The sequence below is a fragment of the Aotus nancymaae genome, unplaced genomic scaffold (genome assembly GCF_030222135.1).
Source record: "Aotus nancymaae isolate 86718 unplaced genomic scaffold, 86718_ANA_hifiasm-v0.15.2.pri h1tg000002l, whole genome shotgun sequence".
NCBI lineage: Eukaryota > Metazoa > Chordata > Mammalia > Primates > Aotidae > Aotus > Aotus nancymaae.
Window position 1 is genome coordinate 18,927,444 of NW_026988413.1, and position 19,669 is coordinate 18,947,112.

At 40.1% G+C, this 19,669-nt stretch overlaps 2 protein-coding genes and 1 pseudogene across 3 annotated transcripts in view; 2 read left to right on the forward strand and 1 right to left on the reverse strand.

The window, feature by feature from the left end:
- SVOPL (SVOP like) overlaps positions 1–19,669 on the forward strand; it is a 181,885-nt gene that overhangs the window by 160,733 nt on the left and 1,483 nt on the right. The gene's annotated exons all lie outside the window — the stretch shown is intronic.
- TRIM24 (tripartite motif containing 24) overlaps positions 1–19,669 on the reverse strand; it is a 120,674-nt gene that overhangs the window by 61,689 nt on the left and 39,316 nt on the right. For both annotated transcript variants that reach the window (XM_012447556.3, XM_012447555.3), the window contains exons 2-3: positions 12,171–12,289; positions 31–178 (exon numbers count right to left, since the gene is read on the reverse strand). In XM_012447556.3, the coding sequence (XP_012302979.1) occupies positions 31–178; positions 12,171–12,289 (267 nt within the window). The remainder of the gene's footprint in view (positions 1–30; positions 179–12,170; positions 12,290–19,669) is intronic.
- Positions 6,498–6,974, forward strand: LOC110567097 (cyclin-dependent kinases regulatory subunit 1-like; annotated as a pseudogene).

Here is a 19,669-nt window from a genome sequence, read left to right on the forward strand (position 1 = left end):
GAAAAAAAATAAAAAGAACTCATTTATTACCTGGAGATACTTCCTCTTTCTGTCTGACAGTGTGGTCTTTTGTGAACTTTACCCGCTGATGAGCTCTGATACATGTCTTGCAGAGCCATTCAACACACTCTACACAAAAGCCATTAGCTTCTGCGTTGTCCTCACAGCTTGTGCACACCTGACAAGAAAAGAACCATGGCACGTGAATTTTTGACAAAATGAAAAGCTGGTCCTATCACCAGCTTTCATACATGATACACCAACTATACTGGGCTAAATCAGTTATCTTCCTAACAGTGTTTGGAAATTTTAAACTGACATTGTGTGTTACATTACACACATATGAAATTAAAATACCTTGAAGAGATAAGAATGTAAGTACATTTTCTCCTTAATTCAGTACCCCAAATATTTTAGCTAGGTGTTTATTTCCCAAACATTATGCTAGGTGTGAGAATAAACAGTCAAGAAAAGCAAACATGATCCAGGCCTTTATGATAACTACAGTCTTGTAGATAGTGCAGGTTTGAATCACAGTTCCCTCACTTACTAGAGCTCAGTGGTCTTGGGCAGGTTACATAGAGTACTCATCTTTAATATGAGGATATTACTGAGTAGTTGTGATGATTATTATTACTACTTTAATAGTACAGACATTACTGAGTAGTTGTGAAGATTAAATGTGAGGCAGATGCACGTTATTAGAATAAGCATATCAATATATAACTGCAAACTGATCAATATATAACTACAAACTGAGAAGCACTATAAAGGAAATATATGGAAAGTAAGATGAGCATATAATGAAGAATGAATCTCATTTTAGTGGGGTTAGAAGGCTGGGGAAAGCATGAGGAGGGATTACCCAGTGAAGGCTTTTACTTCTAGGAAGAGACAACAGCATGTACAAAAGTCCCAGGCAAGAAGAGCAAGAAGGTTCAAAGAACTGAAAGAAGGCAAGTGTGACTGAAGTGGTGCAATCGAGAGGAAGACTGGCAAGAAAAGCTAGGACAAGACGGACAGGGGCCAGATCAAGCAGTCACAAGGCAATTCTGGTCTTTGTCCAAAGAAATCTATTAAAAGCTTTTAAGAAAATGACACGGTCAGATTTCCATTTTTATGTCACAACGGCTGCAATGTGGAGAACAAATTAGAAAAGGAGCAAGTGTTTTTCTGTATAATAACAAGCTAGGAGGATTTTTCAGTGGCTTTGGTGAGGGTTGCTGGAAGTGGTATATGGAATGAGAACAGGCTTGACAGTAAACTTCCACTTCAGTGGTTGACACAAGCCGAATTCCAAATACCTGATTATGTTCATAAACCAAAATCTACCTTTTCTCTGCACTTATCATCTTGAATCTTTCTAACATCACTTGATACCACTGACTCCTGCTTCCTAGAAGCCATGTGAATTCCTTACTACCTGCCAATCCTCCTGTCTCCCTGATTTTCCCTGTGGATCCCACCCTTCACCCTCTGATTCTGTAGTTTGTGTTAGATTATAGGAACGAATCTCATCTACTTCCTTAGCCTCACATAGCATCTCTAAAAGGATGTAATCTAAAATTTAATCTCCATCGTAAGCTATAAAAAGAAATAAGTACTTTCTATTTACACCACTTAGGAGAGATTGCTAGTACAAAGTAAAATAAAACAGGAAAAGTGTGTGTGTGTGTGTGTGTGTGAGAGAGAGAGAGAGAGAGAGAGAGAGAGAGAGAGAGATGGAGAGATGCTACTGCTTATTCAAGAAAGATGGTGATATGGTTTGGATCTGTGTGCCTGCCCAAATTGCTGAATTGTAATCCCCAATGTTGGAGGTGGAGCCTGCTGGGAGATGGGTGGATCATGGGGGTGGATTTCCTCCTTGGTGCTGTTCTTGTGACAGTGAATTCTCCTGAGACCTGGTTAAATGTGTAGTGCCTCCCCCCTCTCTTTGCTCCTGCTTCTGCCATGTGGATGAGCCTGCTTCCTCTTCACCTACTGCCATGATTATAAACTGAGCAGATGCCAGCATCATGTTTCCTGTACAGCCCATAAAACCATGAACCAATTAAACCTTTTTTTTTTTTGAGACGGAGTCTCACTCTGTTGCCCAAACTGGAGTGCAGTGCGCGATTGCGGCTCACCACAATCTCTGCCTCCTGGGTTCAAGTGATTTTCCTGCCTCAGCCTCCTGAGTAGGTGGGATTACAGGTGCCCGCCATAATGCCTGGCTAATTTTTTTATTTTTAGTAGAGATGAAGTTTCTCCATGTTGGTCAGGCTGATCTCAAACTCCTGACATCGTGATCCAACCACCTCGGTCTCCTAAAGTGCTGGGATTACAAGTGTAAGCCACTGCACCCGGCCTAAACCTCTTTTCTTTATAAGTTACCCAGTCTCAGATACTTCTTTATAGCAACGTGAGACTGGACTAATACAGAAAATTGGTACCAAGGAGTGGGGTATAGCTATAAAGATACCTAAAAGGCTGGCCGCACTGGCTCATCCCTGTAATCTCAGCACTTTGGGAGGTTACGGGCAGGCGGATCATGAGGTCAGGATTTCAAGACCAGCCTGACCAACATGGTGAAACCCCGTCTCTACTAAAAATACAAAAATTAGCCGGGCGTATTGGTGCGTGCCTATAATCCCAGTTACTCTGGAGGCTGAGGCAGGAGAATAGCTTGAACCTGAGAGGTGGAAGCTGCAGTGAGCCGAGACTGTGCCATTGCACTCCAGTCTGGGTGACAGAGCGAGACTCCATCTCCAAAAAAAACCCAAAAAAACCCAGATACCTGAAAATGTGGAAGCAGCTCTGGAACTTGGTAATGGGCAGAATTTCAAATGGTTTGGAGGGCACAGAAGGCAGGAAGGTGAGGGAAATTTTGGAACTTCCTAGAGATTTGGTAAATTGTTGTGACCAAAATACTAACAAATATGGACAATGAAGTCCAGGCTGAGGAGTCTCAGATGGAAATAAACTTATTGGGAAATGGAGCAAAGGTCACTTTTGTTTTACATTGGCAAAGAGCTTGGCTGGACTGTGACCCTGCTCTACGCATCTGGGAACTCTGAATTTGACAGATGATTTAGAGTATCTGGTGGATGAAATTTCTAAGCAGCAAAGTGTTCAAGATGTGATCTAGCTGCTTCTAACAACCTATGCTCACATGCATGAGCAAAGAAATGACCTAAAGTTGGAACTTAAATATTTCAAAGGGAAGCAGAGCATAAAAGTTTGGAAAATTTGCAGCCTGGTCATGTGGTAGAAAAGAAAAGCCCATTTTTAGGGGAGGAATTCAAGCAGGTTGCAGAAATTGGGGATAGGGGAAGGACTTGAAGGTATTTCAGAGACATTCTGAGCAGCCACTCCTGTTACAGGCCCAGAGGCCTAAGAGGATTGAATGGTTTTATGGGCCAGGCCAGCCCAGGCTCAGGACACTGCGCCCTGTGTCCCAGCCTCTCTAGCGTCAGCCATGGCTCAAAGAGGCCCAGATACAGCTCACACCACTGCTTCACAGGGTGTAAGGCATAAGCCTTGGCAGCTTCCACATGCTGTTAAGCCTGCAGGTACACAGAACATAAGAGTTGATGCTTGGGAGCCTCTGCCTAGATTTCAGAGGATTTATGGGAAAGCCTGCATGGATGTCCAAGCAGAAGCCTGCTGCAGGGGCAGAGACTTCACGGAGAACATCTACCTGGGCAATGCAGAGGAGAAATGTGGGGCTGGAGTACCCATACAGAGTCCCCACTGGGGCCCTCCCAAATGGAGCTGTGAGGAGAGCGCCACTGTCCTCCAGGCCCCAGAACGGTAGATCCACCAGCAGTTTGCACCTTCAGCCTGGAAAAGTCACAGGCACCCATGAGAGCAGCTCAGGAGAGCAGCTGTGGGGGCTGAACCTGCAAAGCCACAGGAGTAGGTACACCTGCCCGAGGCTCTGGGAGCCCACTCCTTGTACCAGTGGGTCTTGGATGAGAGATGTGAAGTTAAAGAAGATTATTTTGGAGCCTTAAGGTTTAATGACTGCTGCTGGGTTTTGGAATAGCGCAAGGCCTACAGCCCCTTTCTTTTGGCCAATTTCTCCATTTTAAATGGGAGTATTTACCCAATGCCTGTACCCGCATTGTATCTTGGAAGTAACTAACACGTTTTTGACTTTACAGGGTCATAGGCAGAAGGGACTTGCCTTGTCCTTCTCATCTCAAATATGAGACTTTGGACTTTTGAGTTAGTGCTAAAATGGTTAAGACTCTGAGGAACTTTTGGGAAGGCATGATTGTGTTTTGAAATTTGAGAAGGACATTAGATTTGGGAGGAATCAGGGTGGAACAATATGATTTGCATCTGTGTCCCTGACCAAATTTCATGTAGAACTGCAATCCCCAATGTTGGAGGCAGGACCTGATGGGAGGTGACTGGATCATGCAGGTGGATTTCCCCCTTGGTGCTGTTCTCATGATAATGAGTTCACATGAGATGTGTTCATTTAAAACTATTGGCACAGCCGGATACAGTGGCCCATGCCTGTAATCCCAGCACTTTGGGAGGCCGAGGTGGGTGGATCACCTGAGGTCAGGAGTTCGAGACCAGCCTGGCTAACATGGTAAAACACTGTTTCTACTAAAAATACAAAAAAATTAGCCGGATGTGGTGGTGCATGCTTGTAATCCCAGCTACTCAGGAGGCTGAGGTAGGAGAATTGCTTGAACCCAGGAGGCGGAGGTTGCAGTGAGCCGAGATCACTCCATTGCACTCCAGCTTTGACAACAAGAGCAAAACTCCATCTTAAAAAAAAAAAAAAGAAAGAAAAGAAAAAGAAAAAAGTGTGTGGCACCTCTGACCCTCTCTTTTTGCTCCTGCTCTGGCCACATGTAACATGAACCTGCTGCCCCTCTTCGCCTTCTACCATGATTCTAAGTTTCCTGAGGCCTCCCCAGAAGCTGAGCAGATTTCATGCTTTCTTTATAAATTACCCAGTCTCAGGTATTTCTTTATGGCAATGCAAAAACAGACTAATCCAGATGGGATGGAGTGGGATGACTTGTTTTTAAATTGTATATTAACATAATATTTAAAAAGGAAGGATAAACCGTAAAGGACATTTAAATAGTTACCTATAAGGTTGGAAAGAAATAAGGTAGACGGGTAGACAAAACAGGGATGAAATTTATCGATTTTATTTTCAAACAACATGAATGTTTTATATGTAGTTATATAAAATTTTAAAAATTTAAATTCCTAAACGACAAAGGCAAAATTTAATAAATGAACTTGCCTAATCAAGTGGGTGGCTTAACCACACAGAGAAGATTTATTTATTTCAGGTAGACTTTAAAACATGATTTGATTGGCTGGGCGCAGTCGCTCACCCCTGTAATCTTAGCACTTTGGGAAGCCGAGGCAGGTGAATTGCCTGAATTCAGGAGTTCAAGACCAGCCCGGGCAACACAGTGAAACCCCATCTCTACTAAAATACAAAAAATTAGCTGGGGGTGGCGGCATGTGCCTATAGTCCCAGCTACTCAAGAGGCTTGCAGGAGAATTGCTTGAATCCTGGAGGTGTAGGTTGCAGTAAGTCAAGACTGTGCCACTGCACTCCAGCTGGGGTGACTCTGTCTCTCCAAAAAATTTTTTTTAATTTAATAACTGCTGTATTTCTTGCTATCTGTTTTGATACAAACACTCTACAACTTCTATTTTCAGCTCTAATACCACTCTACTATAAACTCTTATTCTGCAAGCCACATTTATGCTTTACAAGCTGGTTTCACATTTTTATCTAACAATGGATAGTGCTGCAAGAAGAATGCAATGCCAGAAGAAGGCAGTTGATTCTCATAGTTAGCTTCCTCTTTTCTTCCTATCTGCATGCAATTTCTGTGAGCATCACTCCAATTAATGCTGCTTCATTCCAGCTGCAGGAGTTCCTTCCAACAATGAGCTAGCTCTAGTTTGCAGTTTTTCCAGTATTTGTAGAACCAGCTTTACTATAATCCACTTCAGAAATGCCAGCACTAATACTTCTGCCTGTCAGAAGTCTGAGTCCCAAGCCAAAAACCAAGACCCTATCACCAGCCAAGTTGCACTTCCTGAGCTTTAAGTTCCATGAGGCCCTTCCTGAGCTTTTACCTTTTAATAATTCCAACCTTTTGCATTTGTTCCCTCAGGTGCTTCTCAAAGTTGCTACCTCTGTGATACTTTAAGAACTGTATTTGTGTCTTTTCAGAAAACCTTGTATCTAGTTTACAATTCCTTATTTTATTTTATTTTATTGAGAAGGAGTCTCCCTCCGTTGTCCAGACTGGAGTGCAGTGGCATGATCTTGGCTCATTGCAACCTCCACCTGCCGTGTTCAAGCAATTCTCCTTCCTCAGCCTCCCGAGTAGCTGGGATTACAGGCATGTGCTACTATGACCAGGTAATTTTGTATTTTTAGTAGAGATGGGGTTTCACCGTATCAGCCAGGCTGGTCTTGAACTCCTGACCTTGTGATCTGCCCGCCTCAGCCTCCCAAAGTGCTGGGATTACAGGCATGAGCCACTGTGCCCAGCCTTATAATTCTTAAGAATTAAAATGATTCTTAGGGGCTGAAGGCTAGCAGATGAAGCGATCATGTGGCACGAACAAATTTACTATTCGGACAAATATGACGACAAGGAGTTTGAGTATCGGCATGCTGCCCAGGGACACAGCCAAGCTGGTCCCTAAAACCCATTTGATGTCTGAATCTGAATGGAGGAATCTTGGCATTCAACAGAGTCAGGGTTGGGTCCATTATATGATCCATGAACCAGAACCTCACATCTTACTGTTCCGGCGCCCACTACCCAAGAAGCCGAAGAAATGAAGCTGGCAAGCCACTTTTCAGCCTCAAGCTTTACACAGCTGTCCTTACTTCCTAACATCTTTCTGATGACATTATTGTGTTGCCTTCTTGTTTCTCACTTTGATATTTAAAAGATGTTCAATACACTGTTTGAATGTGCTGGTAACTGCTTTGCTTCTTGAGTAGAGCCACCACCACCATAGCCCAGCCTAATGAGTGCTCTGTGGACCCACAGCCTCAGCTGAGTGTGACCCCAGAAGCCACAGTGTGCTGTGTATCCAGAACACACTTGGCAGATGGAGGAAGCATCTGAGATTAAGACCATGGCTGTTACAGGAATTGTGTAAACTTGTTTTTGCTTTTTTCTGCCAGGTGTTGTATGTATGGTGACTTGTGGATTTATGTTTCAGTGTACTGGAAACTTTCCATTTTATTCAAGAAATCTGTTCATGTTATAAACCTTGATTAAAGAGGAAGTTTTTATAATCTTAAAAAAAAAGGTTCTTGATTGACCCAGATTATATATTATACATGTAATAAATATTATGCATATACTATATATTACACACACATATGTGTATATGCTTTTTTTTTTTTGAGATGGAGTCTCACTCTGTTGCCTAGGCTGGAGTGTGGTGGCACAATCTCAGCTCACTGCAACCTCCCCCTCCTAGGTTCATGTTATTCTCCTCCCTCAGCCCCAGAGTGGCTGGGACCACAGGCGTGCACCACCATGCCCGGCTAATTTTTGCATTTTTAATAGAGACAGGGTTTCACCATGTTGGCCAGGCTGGTTAGGAACTCCTCATCTCAAGTGATCCGCCCACCTTGGCCTCCCAAAGTGCTGGGATAACAGGTGTGAGCCACCGTGCCCGGCCATATTACATATATATTATACATAAATATAAACTTTTTTTCCTAGAGAAAATAAATTACATCAGTGCAATTAATAACCAACATTTCGGCTGGGTGCAGTGGCTCACACCTGTAATCCCACCACTTTGGGAGGCTGAAGAGGGCGGATAATTTGCGGTTAGGAGTTCGAGACCAGCCTGGCTAACATGGTAAAAACCCACCTGTACTAAAAATACAAAAATTAGCTAGGCATGGAGGTAGCCACCTGTAATTCCAACTACTAGGGAGGCTGAGGTTACAGTGAGCCAAGATCAAGCCACTACACTCCAGCCTGGGTGACAGAGTGGGGAAAAAAAAATGAAGAACCAACATTTCTAGTATAGAAGAGATACAAATATAAAATCAAAAAAGCAAAACTCTATGATTCTAAATTTGACTTTAAAATATCAATACATACTTATATTTTCTTTTATAAATAAAGTCTGTTAGGCCCTGAAGGCCTAGGTAGGTGACCAACTCAGTGATGATGAGCGGAGACAATAATGACTACTGCAGACTCAAAAAGAGGGACACACACACACACACACACATATCTCTCTCTCCCCTCACTGCCCCCAATTAGTCACCTTCTGAAGAATGCTAAGAAATTAACTCACTGCTCTAAAAACTGGCAACTAGAGAAAAGGAATCAAAATTGAACTTACCTTTCCTGGATGAACTATAGTTCAGAGTAATCAAAAAATTGATGAAGGAAGCTTTTGCTTTCTATTCCAATTAAGAAATAAAGAGGAATAATAGAATAAAAATGTCACTATTTTTCAAAACCCTAATGAAACATATGGGATCTTGGCAGTGATCATCAATGGCCATTAACATCACAAAAAAGAAAGACAAACCCAGACACCATATGCCTCCTGATGTGGACATATAGATCAAAGTATTCTTACCCTTTTCCTCTAACAGAACCAGAATCTAAACAAGCCACTGTATTTTTATGCAAAATTTCACAAAATATAGAATCAGCATGTTATATGACTTTATGGAATTTATCAGCAAAATTCAGAATAAAGCTAACTCTATTGAACATGCAACCCAGTTTATGCAACAAAAATGTTAAATAGGAAGAAAAGAAAAGCAAGAGAAGCAAAGGGTTAACGAGATTAATTAAAAGATAGGTTTGAGACAAATCAACCAAATGTACTGTGTAGACCTTGTTAGATCCTTATAGAAACAAACCATTGTTTAAAAAAAAAAAAAAAAGCCTATAATAATTAGAGCCATTTGATTACTGTATAGATATTTGGTAATATTAAAAGATCCCTAAGCATTAAATTTTTTTTTTTTTTTTGGAGATAGGGTCTCACTCTGTCACCCAGGCTGGAGTGCAGTGGCATGATTACGGCTCACTGCAGCCTCCATCTCCTTGAGCACAGGTGATCCTCCAACCTCACCTCCTAACTAGCTGGGACTACACGTGCACACCACCACGCCTATATGCTTTTCTTTCTTGTTTATTCATCCATTCATTCATTCAGACAGGGTTTCATCATGTTGCCCAGGCTGGTTCTTTTATTTTTTATATAGGAAATTGATATGGTGGTTATGTTTACAGAAAAAAAAAAATTTATTGAAGTACATACCAAAATATTTACAGATGAGGCTGGGCACGGTGGCTCACACCTGTAATCCCAGCATTTTGGGAGGCTGAGGTGGGTGGATCCCTGAGGTGAGGAGTTCGTGACCAGTTTGGGCAACATGGTGAAACCCTGTCTCTACTAAATATACAAAAATTAGCCAAGTGTGGTGGTGGGAGCCTGTAATCCCAGCTACTTAGGAGGCTGAGGCAAGAGAATCGCTTGAACCCAGGACACAGAGGTTGCAGTGAGCCCAAGACCTCACCATTGCACTCCAGCCTGGGCAACAAGAGCAAAACTCCCATCTCAAAAAAAAAAAAAAGTTAGAGATGAAATTATAATAATGGCTGGAATTAACGTCAATGTAAACTAGTGGCTGGGGATGTAGTATCAGGGTATGCACAAAACAAGAGTTGATGACTATTGATCTAAGTGATGGGTCTATGGGAGTTTGTTATGTCAATTGTTTCTTTGGTAATGCTTGAAATTATCTACAACAAAGATAGAAGTTTTAAAACTTTTCAAAATCTCCAGCTGTGAACTCTCTTCAGAGCTCTACTCTAACCATGGATGACACCTCTACTTTACAGTCTCATAGGCAATGCAAACTCAGTCACATCCAAAACCGATCTTTATCATGATCTCCGTGAAAGGCACCATCCCGGCAGTAAAACATCTCTTAGCTTCCACACCCAGTCAGGATTATCAAGTTCCGTGGGTGATAACTTCCTTTCCTTATTGTTACCATGCTAATTCAGCTCTCACTATTTCTTGCTAAGTACTGCCTGGTTCCAATTCATCCTCCATATAACATCTCCAGTCTCCATCCTCACCAAATGCCTCCAGCAGCACCCTATTCTCATACCACATTTCATACCCCAACCCATGCATGACCAGTATCAACATATAGTATGTATATTGGACTCTATCTCTAGTTTAACTTCTTCCTACTATGTTTCTGTGACAGAAGCAGACTAAATAAACATAAATGTACTGACAACTAATTGATCATATGGAGGTATATGATCCTATTAAACTTGTCCTTTGGATTAGAATCCCTTTAACTCTCATGTCCTGTTATCATTTCATGTCATATAAATATTCTATCTGGTTGACATTTATGTATGCTACTTTACATTTGAGGATTACTTATGCTACTGTATTCTTTAGTTTTCTGGATTAAGCATGCACATGTACTACTATGACTCTAATGAATAGTATAGCTACAATCACATGTAAAGCAAAGTGACAAGACACAATGGAAGAGAGAAACAAAATCGTTTGATTTCAAAAGAAAACTTTCAGAAGACTTAAGTGCTCAACACTGTAGGCCACATAAATAATTATGTTTCTTTCTTTAAGGGTGGTTTCACAATTACACAATTAGAAAGTTTATCTCCTGCAGCAAGCTCTGTTTTGGCCTTTGATAAGGTTCAAATCAGGAAGAATTGTGGATACTTTCCAAACTACAAAAACATGTATTTTAGTCAGTAGTGGCTATGTTCATTCAAAGTGAACCTTAAATTCATGCAGTTCTCCCAACGAACACAAAACTGAAAATTCAACAAAAAGTACAGAAATTAACCATGTGATTACTAAAGAGTCCTGATAAACATAGCGAATAATCACTTTTTCCTAACCAGATTTAGTTCTTTCCCAGATCTTCCATTCCAAATTAAGGAAACTGCCTAGAGGAATCATCAATGAATCATGATCCAAAAGCAGACTAATACACTATACTTAGCACAAGCTGTAGAATTAATCTCAACATGGCTAATCCCCACTGGAGCACTATAGATTATGCATGATAGATCTGACATCTAGATTTAAGAAGCCAACAGAAATGTTCTATATATGGGTTATAGAAGTCAAAAAGAAAAGAAAAACACCACTGGATCTCTAAATCCAACACCTTGGACAACGCTACCAAATGAGGCATTCGTTAGCTGGGCATGGCAGCATGAGCCTGTAGTTCCAGTGACTCAAGAGGCTAAGGTGTGAGAATCACTGGAGCCCAGGAGTTGAAGACTGCAGTGAGCTATGACTACATCACTGCACTTCAGACTGGGCAACAAGTGAGACCCTGTCTCCACAACAACAAGAACAACAAACAACAACAACAACAAACTCCAAAACACAAATGAAGCTTTCAAAGTAATACCATATAGAAAAGAAGGCTTTCTTAAAAATGTAAAAACCTTACTGATCAAAGACATGATGTCTTTCATACGTATCATTATAGAGCTTATCATTAAAATAGGAAAAAAGTGAGAACTGAGCTTTAAATAAAAATCTAATTGTCAATACCTAGTAAAAGTACAAAGAAATGAAATAATATCAAATGTAAAACCATGGTTTCTCTGGAGGAGATTGGAATGTGGGTAATGCAATCAAGAGCTTCTATGCTGTCACTGTTTTATTTCTTAAGGTGAATTATTCATTATTCTTTATATACCTTTTAAAATATTACATAATTTTATAGATGAACTATCTAATGTTTGATTTCTTTTACTTTAGAGACCTCCAGCATTTTATGTTACCCCATCAATAGCTGACAAAAGAGGCCAGGCGTGGTGTCTCACAACTGTAATCCCAGCACTCTGGGAGGCCAAGGCGGGTGGATCATTCGAGGTCAGGAGTTCAAGACCAGCCTGGCCAACATGGTGAAACCCCATCTCTAGTAAAAATACAAAAATTAGCTGGGTATGGTGGCGCATGCCTGTAATCCCAGATACTCATGAGGCTGAGATGAGAGAATCACTTAAAGCCAGGAAGCAGAGGTCACACCGCTGCACTCCAGCCTGGGTGACAAACCAAGACCCAATCTCAAATTAAAAAGAGTTGGCAAAAGGTTCAAGATGTAATACACTTACCTGATTTGACTTTTCTACTGTACTGCTGGGAACCTCAGTAGTGTCCTTCACAAAAAAGTTATCTATGATGTGTCTCTCTGCACATTCTTGGCTGCAAACTGGGCATCGAATGACTCCAACTGGGAAAGACAAAATTATACCCTAAATACACTGAGTACTCAATCAATATATCTCATTCAAACTGTAACTGTTCTTTTTCAATGTCCATTCTTTTTAAATTCATACCTGCTGCCACTTAATAAAAGACAATTGTTTATGTAAATATACTAATTTTATCTATACATCACACATGAAATATTAAATGATGCATAAATTCTTCAAAATTTTAAATGAAATGCCTCCCTTCCCCCACATCACCATGGGCTAAATGCTTTTACTATTTATTTAGCAACTTCTCTAGCAGTTTTCAAACAGAAATGTACAGAACCACATGGGAGATTTTTAAAAGAACAAGGAGGTGGCTGGGTGCGGTGACTCATGCGTGTAATCTCAGCACTTTGGGAGGCTGAGGCGGGTGGATCACAAGACCAGGAGTTCAAGACCAGCCTGGCTGGTGAAACCCCATCTCTACTAAAAATACAAAAGTTAGCTGGGCATGGTGGTGCACACCTGTGATCCCAGCTACTCCGGAGGTTGAGGCAGGAGAATTGCTTGAACAGGACCTGGGAAGCGGAGGCTGCAGTGAGCAGAGATCGCACCAATGCACTCTAGCCTGGGCTACAGAGCGAGACTCCGCCTCAAAAAAAAAAAAAAAAAAAAGAAAAAAGAAAAAAAGAAAAAAAGAAAAGAAACAAAACAAGGAGCTAAGGTTTTCTCTAGACTTACAAAATTAGGATTTCTCGAAGCAGAAAAGAGGTATGTTCCTTTTGTTTGAAATCTCTGCAGAGATTATGAAATACCATTTCCTTTTAACAAATGCAAAATAGTAATCCTTCGAACAAAAAAGAATAGTCTTTAATAGTGCTTGGTAAACAATAAAAAATAATACCAAATGAGTTAAAACTCTAATATAAACTTGATGCTGTAAAATTTATACTAAGAGTGCAATAAGGTTCCCAGATATATTTTTTAATGAAATGCGTAAGAACAAACACAAAGTAATCCAAAGGCCAATTTCATTTGTATATAGAAACAACAAATAAAAATTTAATTAAAAAAAGTTTTACAATAGCAACAAAAATATATTAAGTACTTAGAAATCAATTTCAAAAGACTGTGAAGGTCACTGTGCAGAAAAATATTCAGCTATATTTAAAAACATTTAAAAATATCTAAATCACGAAGAAAGCATGTCCATGATGGTAAAGATGGAAATGCTCCCACAAACATATCTATAGATTCAATGCAGCTCTAGTAACAATCCCAACAGAGATTTCAATAGAATTTTGACAAGCTGTGGGGACATGTCTACCAAATAACAAAACCTACTATAAAGCTATAACAATTAAAATGGTGTGATATTTGTAAGGCTTACATAAATGTATACTTTATATATATCAGATGTCTCACTAGAAATCAGTGGGAAAAGGGATGAACTTTTCATGTTGCTGGAACAACTATTGGGGGGTGGGAAATGAAATCAGAACACTACTTTATCTGATTCAAAAAAAATTACTATTTTGAATAGATTAAGAACTATAAAACTTTCAAAGGCTGGGCGTGGTGGCTCATGCCTGTAATCCCAGCACTTTGGGAGGCCCAGACAGGCAGATCACAAGGTCAGAAGTTAGAGACCAGTCTGATCAACACGGTGAAACCCCGTCTCTACTAAAAATACAAAAATTAGCTGGGTGTGGTGGTGCACAACTGTAATCCCAGCTACTCAGGAGGCTGAGGCAGGAGAATCGCTTGAACCCAGGAGGTGGAGGTTGCAGTGAGCAGAGATTGCACCACTGCATTCCAGCCTGGGTGATAGAGCAATATTCTGTCTTTAAAAAAAAAAAACTTTCACAAGAAAATGTGAGAGAATATATTTGTGACCTTGGAGTACAAATTTATTGGAATAAATTTTTAAGCAAGAAACAAAAAGCAAGAGCTATAAGGAAAAGATTAATATATTCATCTTCGTTACAGAACTTGGTTACAGTTCTTTGTTACATACAACTGGTGAAAATATTACCATGAACAAAGTGAGAAGACAAGCCCCAAGTTGGAAGAGCTATCTAAACACACGGTACTGGCAAAGAATTAATACTTGAAATCTGGAAAGATGTTACAATGCATTTCAGAAAGAGAAAGATGAAGCAAATTTAATTTTCATTATGCCTTCAGCTACACACAGCTAAGAACTCTAGACATTCTATATAAAACAAGACGACTGTGAAAGGTAGACACTACCAATTCAGGACCCAAGGATACACATAGTGGTGAGTTTACTGGGTTTTCTTTTTGTCTCACATATTCCAAAACGGGTGCTCATAAAGCCAGTAACCCAGAAACACCAAGAAGGATAAACAAAAAAAGCCCACAAAGGCTTGCTCTCTCTGCCCAAAGAAACAGGAAAGGGGCAGAAAGATTTTAGAAAGTAAGGGTTCTACTTCAGCCAAACATTACAGAAAAAAACATGCCCCTCTTTTTCACCAGCAAAGGCCCAGTAGAAGGCCTAGCTGAAACTAGGTGCCCAACTACCCACTGTTCAGTGGTGTCAGAGAAGCCAGGGCCCCACTCCCCAAAGTGTCAGTGGAGAATACATAGAAAGCAGTGAATAGGCATTCATGCCCTTCCCAGTCAGAGAGGTAGTCAATAAAGACCTGATAGGAGCCTAAACTTCTACCTTCATTCACCAGTAAGGAGGAAGCTCTCTCCTCCTGGTGTCAATGGAGGTAGAAAATTCTAAGCGCAGAAGTCAATGAAATTGACAGCTTAAAAATAAAGAAAAGTCAATCAAACAAAAAGCTGGTTATTTGAAAAGGTCATAAAATTAACAAACCTCCGTGCAAGATTGACAAAGAAAAAGAAGACACAACTTGCCAAAATGAGGAATGAAAAAGGGGATACCATTTTTTCATTTCATGATACCACCAACCATGCAGAGATTTAAAAAATTAAGAGATAATTAAGAACATGCACACACAAACTTAACAACTTAGGTGTGAAATCAAATTGATGGGAGCTGACCAATTCCTTAAAAAGCAGAAACTACCGACTTACCCAGTATTAAAGGGATAATCTGAATAGCCCTATAACAATATGGAAATCAAATGGTTCTAAGCAAAATGAAATAGGTGTAAACCTAACAAAACATGCAGAAGATTGTATGCTGAAAACTATAAAATGCTAATGAAAGAAATCAGAGAAGTTCTAAATAACCAAAGAAATGTGGATTAGGATACTCAATGCAGTAAACATGCCAATTCTCCTTAATGTGATCTATAGATTTAAAAAAAACTCCTAATATAGTCCCAGCAACACTTTTTTGTGGATGTAGGATTATTTTAATATTTATGTAGAAATGTGAATGCACTGTAACAGCTAAATCACTACTGTAAAAGAAGAATACAGGGCCGGGCGCGGTGGCTCACGCCTGTAATCCCAGCACTTTGGGAGGCCGAGGCAGGTGGATCACGAGGTCAAGAGATCGAGAACATCCTGGTCAACATGGTGAAACCCCATCTCTACTAAAAATACAAAAAATTAGCTGGGCATGGTGGCGCGTGCCTGTAATCCCAGCTACTCAGGAGGCTGAGGCAGGAGAATTGCCTGAACGCAGGAGGCGGAGGTTGCGGTGAGCCGAGATCATGCCATTGCACTCCAGCCTGGGTAACAAGAGCGAAACTCCGTCTCAAAAAAAAAAAAAAAAAAAAAAAAAAAAGAAGAATACAGTGGAGGAATCACGCTACTCAATTTACAGACTTATTAAATAAGCTTTATACAATAAGCTTATTATATAAGCTACAGTAATCAGGAATGTGTGTTACTGACCAAGGGATAGACACCTAGTTGAATAAAATAGAATAGAGAACCTGAAATAGACCCATAAGTAGAGTCAACTGATTGACAGAAACACAATAGCATATTTATTCTAAGAAATATAAAATCCTGGTAAGATAAACTGAAGAAGACTTAAATTCCTAGAGAGATATAATGTGTTCATAGACTCAAGATAGTAAAGATGTCAATTCTCTACAAATTGACCTATAGACTAATGTATTCCTATCAAGATCCCAGCAAGACTTTTTTTACAGATACAGACAAGATTATGGCTGGGCACTGTGGATGATGCCTATAATCCCAGCACTTTGGGAAGCCAAGGCAGGTGGATCACCAGAGGTCAGGAGTTTGGAGACCAGCCTGGCCAACATGGTGAAACCCCATCTCTAACAAAAATACAAAAATTATCTGGGCGTGGTGGCAGGCACCTATAATTCCAGCTACTAGGGAGGCTGAGGCAGGAAAATTGCCTGAACCCAGGAGGCGGAGGTTGCAGTGAGCTAAGATCATGCCATTGCACTCCAGCCTGAGCAACAAGAGCAAAACTCTGTCTCAAAAAAGATTAAGATTTTACATGGAAAGGCAAAGGAACTAGAATGGCTAAATCAATTTTGAAAAAGAACTGATAAGAATCTCTATGCTCAATTTTATAATTTCTAGAGATAAAGTCACTGAGACGGTGGTTAACGGGGGAAGGACTGTCACACAGATGGGGGGCGGGGAAGAACAGAACCCAGAAATACACAAGTAAGCCAAACGGATTTTTGATTAAGGTATGGAAGCAATTCAATGGAATAAAAACAGATTTTTCAACAAATTGTGCTGGAACAACTAGATATCCAGATATACAAAGGCAAAAAAAAAAAAAAAAAAAAAAAAAAGGAATCTTAACCTAAATTTCGTATTTTACATAAAAATTAATTCAAAGTGAAGTGGAAAATTTTAATGTAAAATATAAAACTATAAAACCTTTAGAATAACACATTAGGAGAAAATCTTAAGGACTTAGGACTTAAGTGAGGAATTCTTAGACATGATACCAAAAGCAATCCATAAAAGAAAAATCTTGATGAATTTGACTTTAAAAATTTTAAAATTTTTGCTCTGCAGAAAGACTGTGAAAGGATGAAAAGACTGGGAGAAAAATATTTGCAAACCACAAATCTGACAAAGGATTCGTAACTATAATACATAAAGAACTCTCAAAACGCAATAGCAAAAAGCAATTGAAAATGGGCAACAGACAAAAAGAGTTATTTCACAGATGAAGACATACACACATTCACAGTAGGGAATATAAAATGGTACAGCCACTCTGGGACAGTTTGACAGTTTCCTTAAAAATCAAACATGTTTGTCATATGACTTGGCAATCTCACTTCTAGGCATCCAGAGAAATAAACTTAAGTCCATACAAAAACTTAAACATCTGTGGCAGCTTTATTCATAAGAGCCAGAAGAGCCAAAATCTTCTCAAATACATTAATCATTGGCCAGGCACAGTGGCTTATACCTGTAATCCTCGAGTTTTGGGAGGCAAAAGAAAGAGGACTGCTTAAGCCCAAGAGTTCAAGGCCACCCTGGGGCAACACAGTGAGACCCCCATCTCTACAAAATTTTTTTAAAAGCTTAGCAAGCTGTGGTCGCATGCACCTGTAGTTCCTACTAACACAGAGGCTGAGGCGGGACAATCATCTGAGCCCAGGGCGACTGAGGCTGTAGTGAGATGTGATTGCACCACTGCACTCCAGCCTGGCAGACAGAACAAGATCCTGCCTTGAAAAGAAAAAAGGTTAAATACACTTGGTATATATCCATATCACAGAATACTAGTTAGCAATAAAAAGGAACCATTGATACATACAACCAACTGGGTGGATCTTAAGGGCATCATTCTGAATGGAAAAAAGCCAATTTCAAAAGGTCACTATGAATGATTTCATTTATGTATCATTCTCAAGATGACAAGATTATAGAGACAAAAAACAGATTAATGTTTCTCTGAAACCAGGGGTTGAGGATGAGGGTGGGTGTGACTATAAAGGGGCAGCCCGAAGGAAAACTATTTTTTTTCTTTTTGAGACAGGGTCTCGCTCTTTTTTTTGAGACAGGGTCATCCAGGCTAGAATGCAGTAATGTGATGTTAGCTCACTGCTGTCTCCAACTCCTGGGTTCAAAGTACTGGGAATACAGGCACGCACCAACACATCTGGCTAATTTCTTTTTTTTCAGAAATGGGGTCTTGCTATGTTGACCAGGCTGGTCACAAACTCCTGGCCTCAAATGATCCTCCTGCCTCAGCCTCCCAAAGTTCTGGGATTACAGGTGTAACCCACCATGTCCTGCCAGGAGAACTTTTTGTAGTAACAAAACAGTTCTGTATCTTCACTGTGATGGTAGTTATACAAATCTACACATGTGATTAAGTAGCACAGAACTATACACGCTCATGAACCAGTGTCAATTTCCTGGTTCTGATATTGTACTACAGTAATGTAAGCCATAATCATTGGTACAACTGGATTCATGGGACTTCTCTGCAACTTCCCATGAACCTATAATTATTTTAAGATACAAAGTTAATGTTCTGTGAATTATCAGGAGAGGAAAAAAAAAGGAAAAAGAGAAAAGGGGAAAAAAAGATTTTTAGCTGGGCACAGTGGCTCATGCCTGTAATCCCAGCACTCTGACAGGGCAAGGTGGACGATCACCTGAGATCAGGAGTTTGAGATCAGCCTGGGCAGCATGGTGAAAACCTTGTCTCTACTAAAAATACAAAAATTAGCCAGGCATAATGGAGGGCACCTGTAATCCCAGCCACTCAGGAAGCTGAGGCAGGAGAATTGCTTGAACCTGGGAGGTAGAGGTGGAGGTTGCAGTGAGCCAAATTGGCGCCACTGCACTCCAGCCCGGGTGTGTGTGTGACCAAGGTCACACATTAGTGATGCTGAGATTTGAACCTATAACCAACTAACCCCAGACTCCATGTACTGTGTACTACTGTACTCTACAAAAAGTGTCTTAGAAAACTACAGGTTAATGCATCCCATCATGTCTGACAGGAACGAATTCCATTGGTGTATAATTATGACTTTGACCTAAAGGAATTTAAATCCGAATAAATGCTAACCTAATAGTACTTTCTTACCTGTAAAATATGTGTAATTTCTATTCCTCCAAATCTGAGCACATTTGTAGCTTCTTTACACAAATCAGTAGAGAACAGCATCTAGGCTATATCTATACTTCTAGAAAATGTGTATAACTAAAAAATAATTCTCTAAGAAGGGTAGACATTTTTACTTTAATCATGTATCACTATGTGCTTAATGGCCACAGATATCCATTTCCTCTGGTTAGGCAATATTTTTAAATGGTGCATAACCTCCTTAAGTTTGTTTCCAAATATCACCTTTGATGAAGTCTACACACAACATGCACCTTCCTACACACCTGATCCCCCATATCCTATTCTAATTCTTTTCTTTCTGTTTCATTTCACCATCCTTCTATTTCATTTATTTATGTTCATTGCTTGTCTCAAACAGAAGGTAAACTCCATGAGGTCA